The 14,320-nt window shown below is 38.4% G+C and overlaps 1 protein-coding gene across 1 annotated transcript in view; it reads left to right on the forward strand.

Moving 5' to 3' along the window:
- The first annotated feature begins 9,426 nt into the window (after window positions 1-9,426).
- Window positions 9,427-14,320, forward strand: part of ARHGAP31 (Rho GTPase activating protein 31) — a 106,381-nt gene continuing 101,487 nt past the window's right edge. Inside the window, exon 1 of the mRNA XM_032220102.1 lies at window positions 9,427-10,413. Coding sequence (XP_032075993.1) covers window positions 10,314-10,413 — 100 coding nt within the window. The 5' untranslated portion in view covers window positions 9,427-10,313. The remainder of the gene's footprint in view (window positions 10,414-14,320) is intronic.

Genomic DNA, 14,320 nt, shown 5'->3' on the forward strand with positions numbered 1-14,320 from the left:
TCTGAAAAATCTCATGTAAGAATGCTGAAATTTCATGAAATTTTAAAATCCCAATTTAAGACCATTAAAATATATCTTTTTATAAAGGAATGGGAACAGAATGTGTCTTACACATAAATACACATGGAAACCTATGTCCACCCAAACCAATGTTCGCAACAATAGATAAGCACTAATATTTGATTTTAAACAAAGATGTTGTTGAGATCTTCCCAAGTTCTGGAACAGGGACTTATCAAATAAAGGTATCAGAATGTTTTTTTTAATGGGGAGGTAGAGTCTGTAGTTCATTCAGCATTACTGATCTTTTATTTTCGATCAGGAGTTTCTGAGAAACCACCTTATGCAAATATAGAAGATAACTTGCCTATTACACAATGTTTCATACTATATTCTATAATACAATCAAGCGTAGCAATAAGAGACCTCCAGAATTGAATTCTTTTAGAAAAAGCATGTACAATTGTAATACTCAGCCTGAAGATGGCAGGACATTGACATAAGTTATTTTTATGCTTTTTTTTAAAAAAAAGGAGTGTTTCTTGGAATTTGGCTTAAAGTGTTTGCTTTTTTTTTTTTAACTCAGGCGTTATGATTGTTTTGAAGCCAATGTTCTTGCACTCTGCCCAATGGCTCTACCAACTGAAGGACAGTTTTAAACACTTATAGATTGGTGGCATTCTGCCAGGAAGAACTGAAGAGTCAGTCTGGCAAAGCTCAAAGGATTTTGTGTGGAGTCACTGCTTGTCCATAACTGCTGGGCATTGAAAGGCAGCTCTTAGAAATGCTGAATTCAAGGAAACGCCTTTTCTCTATCATTTCTACAGAACAAAATATTCTGGATTTGAATATATTCTTTTAGAGAGACTTTCTGGCACTTTTGATGTCCCCCAGCCCCCTGAGTTGTCTAGCACAGATGAAAGAAAGTCTGAGTAATCATAAACCATTTATTCCATTTAATCTCTTTTTATCATTGACTTATATTATTACACTCAGGCCTGTCTTCCAGTTTCTCCAAAAATATCATTTCCTTACAAAACAAATTCCTCATTTTATATTTAATTTACAGGATGTTTTAGAATTTATTTCACTTTTTTTTCCTCATGGGTTTTTTTGAGCTCAGGGTGAAATGTGGAAATTGCTGCTTGTATTGTTTTACAGTTTCCCATATTTCAATCGCTCTGCAATTTCCCCAGCTGTCCATGCTTCCTGTTCTGCAAAAGATCCACAAGTGTTTTAGTCAAGCTAATTAGATTTCAGATTTTAAATGGAATATCTTTCAGGTGTGACTTTCCTTTAGCTGTAGCAATGATTTTGGCTCCACCTAAACTGCATGCAAAGTTTAACATACTGCTCTCCAATATAGTAGTGTCAGAATACAGCTCCCATAATTCCTGATAAGTTATCAGAGAAATATAATAGAATCTAAAATCCAGCACCATTGGAAGGGCAGGATAGCAAGGATAAAATCAAAGATAAATTTTTTAATCAAAATTATATTTCAATTCTAATTGAGGGTTACAAATGGTTGTCAAAAATCTAAACACTGATGGGTTTGCCCTCAACAAAATTGGCTCTTTGCCAAGCAATTCTTTTAAGTTTCATTGTTTGGTAGGAAACAAACAAGGGGAACAGCAGTGGGTGCGCTCATATGAGGGTCTTAAAATAGACTGGCAGCTTTAAGGAGCCAAGCTTCTTGACTGTCACTTCCTCCACAGATTAAAAAAAATCCACCTTATTTTTTAAAAGGAAGCCAAGAACAGGCACTCAGCTAGATATTTTTCATGTAGCAAATGGCTGCAAACTCCTCCTGGTTTCTCTTCAGATCGTATAAATCTTTCTCCTCCTGGATCTCCATAAGGATGAATCCTAGATCACAATAAGGCATGAATTGGTTGGGTAGGTTGAAGGAAACAGTTATCTGACTCAAACCCCATTGTAAAATAGGATCTCTTTGTGATTTTTTTCCTCTGTGTTGAAGTTTGACAAAGGAACAAATTAAGTAACTGAATGATACCTTTCACTGGATAAAAATGGGTGCTTTAATTTGCAGCTGTCTAATTGACTCCTAATTTATTTATTAATTTATACATTGCCCATCTCATTATCAAGCGACTCTGGGTGCTTAAAATTTTGTTTTTGCTACACTACCAAGAAACCAGGTCATGTGTATTCAATGTTAGTAGTATTTAACAATTTAATACTACTTATTAAAGGAGTCCCTGCGGATTTTACTCTGCTAGTGGTCGCTGATTATAGGGTGTGTTCTTACCTCTTTTTTAAGACCATTGACCAAGCATTGCCTGAAGACATTTCTGCCATCATGTGGCCAGCAAGACATCAAGAGCATTGTTACCTTCCCACAGACATGGTACCTATTTATCTACTCACATTTGCATGCTTTCAAACGTCTAGGTTGACAGAAGCTGGTTGAAGATGGGAGCTCACCCCATCACATTGTTCTTGTGTCTCAAATCTGGGCTGCTGGCTTTCCAGCCAACAAACCCAGCATCTTAACTGTTGAGCTACTGCACCGCCCAATATTACTGAATATTTAGATTAAATTCATGCATTATATTTTCCCTGCTTGATAATTGCCCAAACTTTGTCATGAAAACTGTCATGAAATAATTTTTTGGGGGAGGAGGCAGATTTGGTCTTGTTTTTTGTCCCATTATCAAAGATGGTTGACAGTCTTTTTTGGAGAGCAGAAATGGATGGCTTTGCCTTCTATTGTCCCTTTGCTGCATGGTATGTCTGCTCCATTACCTGAGTGCTATCTGTGTCAGAGCACTTTAGTTTGCTACTGGCTACCTTCAGCAGTTCATTAAGTAATTTACAGAGGAAGGAGTATTTCTTCAAATCAGTCAATATTTATGCACTCTAACAGGTTCTATACCTGCTTTTATCAGCACTGAAGAAATAATGTAGTGGTGACAAACTTGTATAGCAAAAAGAGGTTTGATAGTTCAGAACCCAGGAAAAAATGTTTTTTTTTTGCATTTTAAATTCCTATACAATTTTTTTCCTGGAATGTGTAGATTCCTTTTTGATAAATTCTTCTGTTACCTGATGGAGAAGACCTTCAATTTTGAAGTGAAGAAGTTTCTTGGATGAGAAGTGAAACTTTTTCAAGGAAAAAAACAAGACAGTCCAGTTGACTTTTGAAAAGCACCTTTGGGGTCTGGATGTTTGAGAATCTCCACAGACATATGAGGTTTGATCAGAAACATGTCATGCCTATGTTATAGATACAAAAATGGCTGTATTTACTCACTGGGAATTGGGTAGTACATACAGTATTATGCTCCTGTATAGCAAATGGCGTCACATCAATCTGGCTTGTTCATAGTGTAATCTGGGTTTTCATGGCTTTTTTAAAAAAATCATTTTTATTTTGTTTTCCAGTGAGTTTCAACTAAATTGCATGTTATTTTGTTCGAAAATTGGGAGCTCATTCTAAGCAGCTTCCTTTTATTCTCATTCTGAACAGAGTTCAGCTCTTTTGCAATGAGACTCAATAGCAGTGGGAAATTGGATAAAGAAGGTGGAGAGGGAAATTATGTATAGCAGTGTTTCTCAACCTTGGCAACTTGAAGATGTCCGGACTTCAACTCCCAGAATTCCCCAGCCAGCATTCGCTGGCTGGGGAATTCTGGGAGTTGAAGTTCAGACATCTTCAAGTTGCCAAGGTTGAGAAACACTGATGTATAGGAAGAAAAGAAAGTTGGGAAAAGTTGAAAGAGGGCAGGTCACATGCATGTATCAGGTCTAACAGTAATTTATGTGTGACAGGAAAGCAATCCTAGCAGAAGAACTATATTTAGGCGAGCTTTTTGCTTTCCTGTTGTTCAAATCTTTCTCCGCTCCATTTTCCTCTTTGCATCAGAAGCTGGCAAGAAGATTGATGAAAACATATATAAAAGTATAACATATATTAAAAAGTCAAAGACGGATCGAAATTTCACGCAGACAAATAATGCTACAGGGAAAATTTCTTAGCTGTGCAGAAGATTGACATAAAACAATGTTAATTTTTTTAGACCAGAGAAGATCAACAGTCCCACTTCTTTAAATGGCTTCATTCTGAACAAAAGATACACAGGATTGTGTGTGTGTGTGTGATTGCAATACTTTTTCAGCTACAGGTAATCCTCAACTTACAACTACAATTGAGCCCAAAATTTCTGTTGCTAAGTGAGACAGTCGTTAAGTGAAATTTGCCCCATTCAAAGACATTTCTTGCCACAGTTGTTAAATGAATCACTGCAGTTATTAAGTTAATATAGCTTAAGTGAATCTGGCTTCCCCATTGACTTTGAGTCTCAGAAGATCGCAAAAAGTGATCACATGATCCCAGAACACGGCAATCATCATAAATATGAGTCAGTTGCCAAACGTCAGAATTTCAATCATGTAACCGTGGGGATGCTACAATGGTTATAAGTGTGAAAAATGGTCATGTCACTTTTTTTCAGTGCCATTGTAACATTGAACAGTCACTAACTGAATTGTTGTAAGTTGAGGACTACCTGTAGTTGACCGCCAGGATAGCAATAGCACTTAGACTTATATATTGCTTCATAGTGCTTTACAGCCCTGGGCTTACAGAGTCAGCATGCTGCCACCAACAATATGGGTCCTCATTTTACTGAACACGGAAGAATGAAAAGCTGACTCAACCTTGAGCCGGTGAGTCAATTGGCAATTGGTAACAGCAGTCAACAGAATTAGAGTGTACAGTAAGTATTGACTGATTTGAAGAACTAGTGCTTCCTCTGTAAATTAAATAATGAGCTGCTGATGGTAGCCTGTAGCAAGCTGAAGTGCTCTAGCACAGATAATAATAATAAAATAATAAGGTAATAAAATAGACAAACTGTGCAGCAAACGAACAATACAAGGCAAAGCCATTCATTTCTGCTCTCCAAAAAAGACTGTCAACTATCTCAGACAGGAAACAAGATCATTTTTTTCATGTTTCTATGACATGTTAATCCATTTACTAAACAATTAAGCATTCGATAAGAACAGGGCTATTTTACCCTCCTCAAATGGGAAGATGGCCATCAGTTGAGATATAGGACTGGACAAATTCTGAAGAGACCAGGTTATCAATGGTTGCTAGATGGATGGCAGTTCTGAAATTCTGAATCCCATGGTATTGCATATATATAGTTTAATTTTTTCCTAGAATCCATTTTTTAAAATCAGTTGAGTATTGAGCCATTGGTCGCAAGAGAAATTGACAAGCCAGCTTGCCATCTGAGCCTGACATCATTTGCTGAGAAAGAGCGACTGGCCCAAAGTCACCTAGCTGGTTTTCATGCCTAAGGTAGAACTCATAGTTTCTTGGTTTGTAGCCTGGTGCTTTAACCACTAGACCAAACTCGTTTTCCCCAAGATATAATATTTACTATCCACAAATTCTTTAATTCCAGTTTAAATTTCAGTTGATATTATTCTGGCTCATTCTAACTAACCCAGAATGTTATCTTGATGGACATAGGTAAAGGTAAAGGTTCCCCTCATACATATGTGTGAGTCATTCCTGACTCTAGAAGGCGGTGCTCATATTTATTTCAAAGCCTGAAGAGTCAGCACTGTCCAAAGATGTCTCTGTGGTCATGTGGCTAGCATGAGTAAATGCAGAAGACGCACAGAATGCTATTACCTTCCCACCAAAGGTGGTTCCTATTTTTTCTACTAGAAATTTTTACATGCTTTCGAACTGCTAGATTAGCAGAAGCTGGGACAAGTAACAGGAGCTCACTCCATTATGTGGTGCTAGGGATTCGAACTGCCAAACTGCTGACCTTTCTGATTGACAAGCTCAGCGTCTTAGCCACTGAGTCGCTGTGTCCCTTGTGATGGACATATTTTCATGCAAAGTTTTAGCAACCACCCAGCTTCTGACCACTATTCTGTTCTCAATAAATATCCCTTGTCCTGACTAATGGCTAAATGTTACCTCCTTTTCAGAGTTAACAAAAGACTCACCCAGTACTTTTATAACATCCCTCTATATTTCAATGTTCAGAATGGTGGCATTTCTCATTCCTTTTGCATGGTAGGTGCTGGCAAGCTAGGAGCATCTAATCTAAACTCTTCTGAAAAAAACAGTATGCTGTGTTACATTGAAATACTGGGAGGAGTGTTAGATTCTGCACTAATGAGAACAACCCAGAAATAATCTTTCTCCATTATTGCTATTCCTCCACATAAGACATCTCATATTCCTTGACAACAGAAACATATTCTGTTGCAATTGTAGACCAGGCCATAATTGACTGATGAACATGTCTTAGGTGGATAATCAACTGATGGACATGTTTTAGGCTCCATGTAATATTTGGAGATACAGGTGGCAAATGGAAGATGGAAGTGGCCATATTGCATACTTTAACATGACCTTATTTTTTTTGTTTGGGAAACCTAGACAGCATATTAAAAACAGAGGTGGTATTCAGCAGGTTCTGACCAGTTCTGGAGAACTGGTAGGAAAATTTTGAATAGTTAGGAGAACCAGTAAATACCACTTCTGACTGACCCTGCCCCCATTTATTCTCTGCCTCCCAAGACCCAGCTGATCAGGAGAGAATGGGGATTTTTCAGTAACTTTCCCCTGGAGTGGGGTGGGAATGGAGATTTTACAATATGTCCACCAAGCGATGGCATGCCCACAAAACCATGCCCACAAAACCAATGTAAAATGTTTTGAATGTACCATTTATTAAAAAGCAGAGACATTACCTTTCTTACAAAGGTTGCTGTAGTCAAAGGTATGGTTTTCCCAGTATGCATGGCCATGAGAGTTGGACCATAAGCAGTGGTGGGTTCCTACTGGTTCAGACTAGTTCATCCGAACTGGTAGTGGTTTTGTGACCTGGGTTGCTGGAACCGGCAGCAACCCAGGCCTGCCAAGCCCCCAAACCAGTTTCCCAGTTGGAGGCATCAGCGCCACCATCGTGTTTTTCAGTTCCGTGCATGCGCAGAAAATTTTAATTGCACTGTGCATGCATGTACAGTGCAAAGCACGCACACAAGCGAACTAGCGGCAGTGCTGGCCGGAATCCACCCCTGACCATAAAGAAGGATGATGGTTTCAAATTGTAGTATTGGACAAGACTCTTGAGAGTCCCTTGGACTGCAAGGACATCAAATCAGTCAATCATAAAGGAAATCAACCCTGGCTGTGTTTTGGAAGGACAGATACTGAACAGAGGTGAGTTGTTCCGGGTTTGGCCCGGGTCAGCCAAACTAGTAGTGGTGGCAGTGGGAGGCTCTGTCCACCTGCCCGGATGCTTTTGCATACACGGGTGATCGCAAGTGAACCAGTAGTAAACCGGCTAGCACCCCACCACTGATACTGAAGCTGAAACTCAAATATTTTGGCCACCAAGTGAGAAGAGAAGGCTCATTGAAACAGACCCTGATAGGAAAGATGGAAGGCAAAATGAGAAGGGGACAGAAGAGGATTAGATGGTTAGATAGTGCCATAGATGCAATGAACATGGATTTCATCAAACAACAGGACTTAATGGAGAACAGAGAAGGCCTGGTATGCTATGGTGCATGGGGTTGTGAAGAGTTGAACATGACTTAGCAACTGAACAAGAACAAATCTTTATTTTTGCCTGTTGTGAAGGAATGATATTTTTAGGGCTGGTGCCTTAATATAGGGGGAAACAGTCCATTGCTTTTTCATAATTTATACACAAGAACCTCAAGCATCCAGAAAAAAAGGATTCACTGGCATAGTTTGCCCACTTCTAATTTAAAATCATGTATAAGGCGATTTTTGGCTAGAGTCAAAGATACATTTCTCACCAGAAAACTTTCTGGATTTCCTGTAATATTTCTTACATTGTCTAGAGGGGTGTGTGTGTGTGTGTGTGTGTGTGTGTGTGTGTGTGTGTGTGTGTGAGAGAGAGAGAGAGAGAGAGAGAGAGAGAGAGAGAGAGAGAGAGAGAGAGAGAGAGAGATTGATTTATAATTTATTTAAAATTTCCATATAGTCAGATCACTGTCTCCAGTTATATTTTTCAAAAAGCAAAGGGAAAAAAAGAAAACGAAGATAAAGATCTATTTCTTAGAGGTCCTTTGTTAGACATGTTAAACATGTGGTTATTTTGAAGATGTCTTCATCTGAAACACTAGCCTTCCCATTAAAAATCATACATCTGATAATATGTCACAAGATCTAACAAAATCCATACCCCTCTCTTAAGACATTCAAAATAAATACAAGACTCTGTTCTATAAATAAGTTTAGACTAGACTTGCTCAGCGAAGATGTCCCAGTGAAAGAACTGCTTAAAAAATCCAAAGTTTATTTTTGCATCTGAACAAAATAGGATCCCATATGTTGTTTTGATTGTAAGTTCCATAACTTCCAAATCCACGCTAATATTAAGGGAATGTTAAAGTTATATTCTAGAAAACTTGGAGGGCACCAGTTGCCTGCCTCTCCTATTTAATTTACAAAAAATCTAATAGTTATATTGGATGGGTGTTGGATCAAAATCACATAGTGCTTGTATAAATTACACTTTGTTTTTAAAGAGTGTTGAGAGTCTTTATTAAAGCACTTGAATACCTACTTTGTTTTTTGTCACAAAGGTGCTTTTTCAAGAGGCAACTGGACTTTCTGGTTTTTCTTGGAAGGCATTTCGCTTCTCATCCAAGAAGCTTCTTCAGTTCTAAAGAACATGTGTTGTTGTTTTTTGTACTTTATAGGCTGCCTTGTTTATTTAAAAAAAAAATCAACTAAAAAAAGCCAACATCTTTCCTTCTATTTCAAGAACTCTGAAGTGAAAGAAATCATACCAACCCAATCTGTTTAAATCACTTTATATCATTCAATGAAGCCATGACAGAAATAGCACATATTGGAGTCTCAATGTGCTTTAACTTTAGAACAGTAGGAGGATATACAACTATTTCTCTTCAAAAATTGCTGGATACCTTATTGACTAGTTGTGGAATGCTGCAGCTAGGAATTTTAAGGTTGAAACGTAGGATTCAACACCTTCAATTGGTTTGAGGAAATGAGATGGGTTTGTTTTCTAGGTCTGAGGCTGAGAGACCTTACAGTTTCTTACACTTTGCTTTCTTCATTACTTGCTTGTTCAATCACTCTCCTCCCTCCCCCATCATTCCGATGATAGAAAACAGAGGAACTCTCAGTCCAATATGAGGAAACACGGGAGGGGGGGAGAGAGAGAGAGAGAGAGAAAGAGAGAGAATCAATCAAAAAGAGTCGAGCATTTATTGAAACCAGTTCTACTCCACCCTCCTCCCCTTGCCCCTCCCTGAGTCTTTTTCAGAGTTGACCATTTGTGGAACAGGAAACGTCAGCACAAAGCTGCTATGGGCCCCTGCTCTGTGAAATGATTTCCTTTCAGACTGTCCCGTTATCTTTTAGCTGGCAGGACATTCTTCTCCTTCCCTTCTTTGCTGAAAACTACTCTTTCTGCTCCCCCATTCTTACTTTTCTTAAACACACACTCTTGCACACACACACCCACACACAGAGAGACACACGCTTACTTACTTACTTACTTCACTGGCCATACTGCCAAAAAAGTCCATCCTCCGCCCTCCCCTGCTAACTTCCTTTCAGCATTTCCTGAACTGGATAATCCCAGAATTTGCAAAAGCAGAGGAAAGGGGAAAGTGAGAGAGACTGCATGAAGGAAGGAAGCCAGTGCCTTGTTCTCCTAATACTGTCCGATAACCCTAAAACAGAGTAAGGAGTTTAAAATGTAGAGCCTACATAGATTTGTAGCTTTTCATCAGTTTTGTATTCTCCCCCCCCCCTTTTTTTTACAAGTTTATTGGAGGGGAAATGGATTTAGAGCGTCTGGTTTTTTTTTCTATGAAAGACCCAGCTTGATTTAATTTGAAGGCCAGCTTCATTTGATTTGTTGGGATGCATCAGCAAGGAAGAACCTCAGCCAAAATCTGATCTCGGTTGCCAGTTTTGCTGGAGACACTGGTTTCTTAACTCCCTCATAGAGAACCATCCTGAACCTGGGCTACAAACTATATGCTGCTTCCTGCTGGAGATCTCCGTATGTACTGATCGTTCCCTTCTACAGCAGCCTTAGCTGCAACAGCTTAACATCTGGTGGAGATTAATGTTGAGGCATCCGGCTGAAAGTTCTGGGCTTTCAATGTTGCTGACTAGAAACGGGACTCAAACAACACAAATCTGAGAAGAAGAGGGGAGAACTTTTTAACTTATTTGGTGTAAAAAGGGGGTGGGGGGAAGAAAGGAGGGGGTAATCCTCTTTTTTTGGAACTAACTCATGAAGAACAAGGCAGGAAAGCTGAAACTCAAGAGGAAAGGAGCTACGAACGTCTTTGGCTGCGAGCTGAGTGAATATCTGGAAAGTTCTGGACAAGATGGTAATCAAACATGGTTTCTTTCTTTTTTTAAAATTTTCTAATGATGGGTCTGCTGTGGTTCTTTAGGGTTGGGAGACTTAGGGGTCAAAATATGGAATTGGTTTCTTTCATGTGCAAAAGATTTTTTAACCTGTTGTCTGGTTCTATCAGTGATCGACCAGCAGGGTACTTAGTTCTTGTAAATTTATCGCTATATGCCAGACAGAAAGGAGAAAAATTATCCCTAAGACTTGTATATACACCAAATTGGAAATGGTTTCTGTCATGTTCTAAGTTCTACGCTTTCTTTTCAAGTTATGCATGCATGTATGCATGTATGTATGTACACACACACACACACACACACATTATTAGGAGGGGTGTGAGAAAAATGGTTGGACAAATGTGGGAGACGCAGCTAGTATTTCCTGTAAATTTTATTAGACACCATGTCTTTTGCTTATGATTAATGTTCTCTGATGAACATATGATGTGTCAGACTGTAGGAAGTTGAAGTCCTAATCTGTTTTTAAAGTAGTCAAAGGAAGAGAAAAGCAGATTTCACCCCCCAAATGGGCTAGAATCTAGATGATGGGACACAGTGCTGCTGATATTTTTGGAAACTACATATATGATGACAAATGTTTAAGGAGTTCTCTGCACCTTTGTGCCATTTGCATGATCCTAAAATGTTGGTTCTTTAATACAAAATAATCAATTAGTAACATAATTTGCTTGATATCTAATAATAATGGGTGGTAGTTCTTACTGTATCTGTGGAACAAATGCTTCATAAAGGAAGTGCATTAATGTATTTGAAATAAAGGATAAAGGTTGCTGCACAGTGCCATGAGTTGACAAACTGCATTGCTTTGCTCTTGGGTGCTCTCTCAGATACATTTTCTTGCCTCTAGTAATTGCACAAGGAGTGTCATTTCAAGTTGGTCCTCTTACAAAGCTGAATGTATTTTGCAGAAGGCATGCCATCTATGGACAAGTATGGCTATGTAAATTACACAGTAACCTTGTCACCCCTGCAATGCAGCTTTTCTCATTTGATGTTCATTAAGAACTGGAAAGAATAGTAAAGAAGAAACTGCAAACAGAGATCTCAATTATTTCAGGTCAGGACACTGCAACTTTTGACCCACCAAATCAAAATAGGCACAGTCAGTCAACTGTGTTAAAGGATACTTAAACTTAACTCTCCATGGTGTTTTTATTGAAATGCTTAATCCATATCTCACAACTGGAAACTTGAACTAGCTGAGACAAAAATTTTCAACTGTGGCACTCAGATTTTAGAAGCTTTTTTGACATAAAATGTAACAAATATTCTGTTAAATAACTTTTCAGTCAATTGTTGATTTGGTTTGAATCCTTTTTCCCTTGCTATTGTAAGAAGGAAAGTTGCCTAATGGTAGATTAGTGTATGAACTTTCTCATGGGAAATTTGGTAGGTCTAGGAAAAAATCCCATCTGGACATTGAAAGGCCACTGTAACTAATGTCAAACAGAAAACAACTTCCTATTGGGGCAGATGGGATTATAAGGATAGTCAATCAAACCCAGTCAATTGTTGGAATCAAATATTCAAATTGATTTTGAGATATTTCATGTAATAAGTTGCCTTTGAATCACTTCAAAAACAACAGGGCAATTTGAGACATGATAACTGACTTCAAATGTTGCAACTTTTCTAACATATAGGAACAAAGTTAATTTGCTCATCTCTGATTCTTGGCTGAGGGAACCAGCATTGTCCGAAGACATTTTCCATTGGCTACATGCCAAAGGCACATGGAACACTGTTACCTTCCCATCGAAGTGGTACCTATTAATCTACTCACATTTGCATACTTTCAAACTGCCAGGTGAGCAGGAATGGGAGCTCACTCTGTTGCATGGCATCTTTAGCTGCTGAGCCATCCTTTGCTCTTTATATGATCCTTTATTTTTCTCCTGATCCATAGCCATATATTGTTATAATTAACTTTCCATTTGTTCGGCTGAGTTTAAGGATAGGTCGGTTAGTCTCTATATTTAATCTGACTGCTGTATTCAAGTTCCCTTTTTTATTTTTTCTTTACTCTCCCCACTACACCCCAAATGAAAACAAACAAACAAACAACACAATTTAAAAGAAACCAAAAGAAGGATAGGGATTTCAGCCCTCTCTAAGCGGTTTACAGATTTTTAGCAAATTGAGTCAGCAAATTGCCCCCACAGTCTGGGTCCTCATTTCACCCACCTCCGAAGGATGGAAGGCTGAGTCAACCTTGAGCCGGTGAGATTTGAACCGTTGAACTGCAGATAACAGTCAGCTGAAATGGCCTGCAGTACTGCACCCTAACCACTGCACCACCTCGGCTCTATAACCAATAGTGGTTATGCATCCACAAATGTTTCTTCTATTGTTGCACAAGCGAGTGTTAATGTATCACTTTCTTAAGAGTTCATTTTGCCATGCCAGTGAATCTGCCAGATCAGAAAAGCAAGCACAGAATGGTGAATTCATTTGTTTTTATGTTCTTAAATAAGAACTTCCTTTGAAAAGAGTTTTTGAATGTTTTTATGATAAACTGAAGACAAACCTTTCAATATTAATTAAGCACAACTTTCTGAAAAGTTCAGAAGCTGCTGTGCTGGGTCTTTTTTTCATACTTATTATTTCTGCATAGATCTATTCTGCCCCAAATGCTGCCAGGGCAGTTATTTTGATGTGTCATCATCACAGCCTATGATATAAAATCATACTGAATTCTTTATCAGTTGGGCCAAACCTTAAAAACTAAGCAAGGTTCTACCTGTTAATACTGGAATGGAATATATGGGCTATAATTTAATTTTAAAACAGCTGAGTTTAACTTGAGGAAGACTTTAAATTGAATTGAATCTTGTTGCACTCAAGATGGATCTGGGCTAATTCACAAACATCTACAGTGCTTCCTTATGTTTTAGTGAATACATTTTCTACCTAGTTTTCTATTTTTATTATTTGCTTGAAATGTTATTTGTAATGGTTACCATGCTTGGGACCATATGGACTTAATCAGCGGTCCCCAACCTTTCTGGCTTCACACACTGGTAGCAGTGGCAGCAAGTGGCAGCAAGTGGAGTTGACGGGAGGGGATGGTTTTGTGTGTGCAACCTTATCCCGCACATACATAAATGGAGCTTTGCATGCTCCCCCATCACTCAAGCAGCCCAGTTCTCAATGGGCCATGGACCGGTAGCAGTCCAAAGACCAGGGGGACCACTGGTCTTAATAATAAGAAAATGATGAATTTAATTCTGCATTACATTTAATTTAATTCTGCATAACATTTCGTTCCTCTCTTTTTTCTGATTCCAAATAGTCACCATAGAGTTTACTAAACTTCTAATGGGACATTAAATGACTCATTATTAAGGTGTATTTGGCTTAGTACATCACAATCTGTGCTGCTTTGCTCTTGTTTTGTTACAGTTAAGGGTCATGCACACATGCGGACACAGAATCCAATCCTTTATTTATTGTGAAGACAGATATAAGGAGGCCTTGTATTTCTTTCCTGAGTGGGCCCTTTCCCACCAGTGATTTATTTCTTTGCTGGATGATTCATTCTAGCAGCACAGGTCAAGTGATGGGATTAAAATGAGTGAAATGTTGTTTGTTGTTTATTGAATAGCATGTCCTATTGGTTACCACCATGAGATCCTCTAATAAAAATCTATATTGTTACGGGAACAATTAGAAAGATGAGGGGTCAAATAGTATAGGTTCAATCTTAAAAATAATAGCAGAAGAGATTTGGGAGTTTTGATTCTTTTGTTCTGTGACAGCTTAAAGAACTGGAATAATATTAACACCAAATTTATCCCTAGGTAGCTGTGATGGCCAACATACATTCAAATGTCATAGTTATGAATCTTACAGCTGTCTAAA

The sequence above is a fragment of the Thamnophis elegans genome, chromosome 6 (genome assembly GCF_009769535.1).
Source record: "Thamnophis elegans isolate rThaEle1 chromosome 6, rThaEle1.pri, whole genome shotgun sequence".
NCBI classification, from domain to species: Eukaryota; Metazoa; Chordata; class Lepidosauria; order Squamata; family Colubridae; genus Thamnophis; species Thamnophis elegans.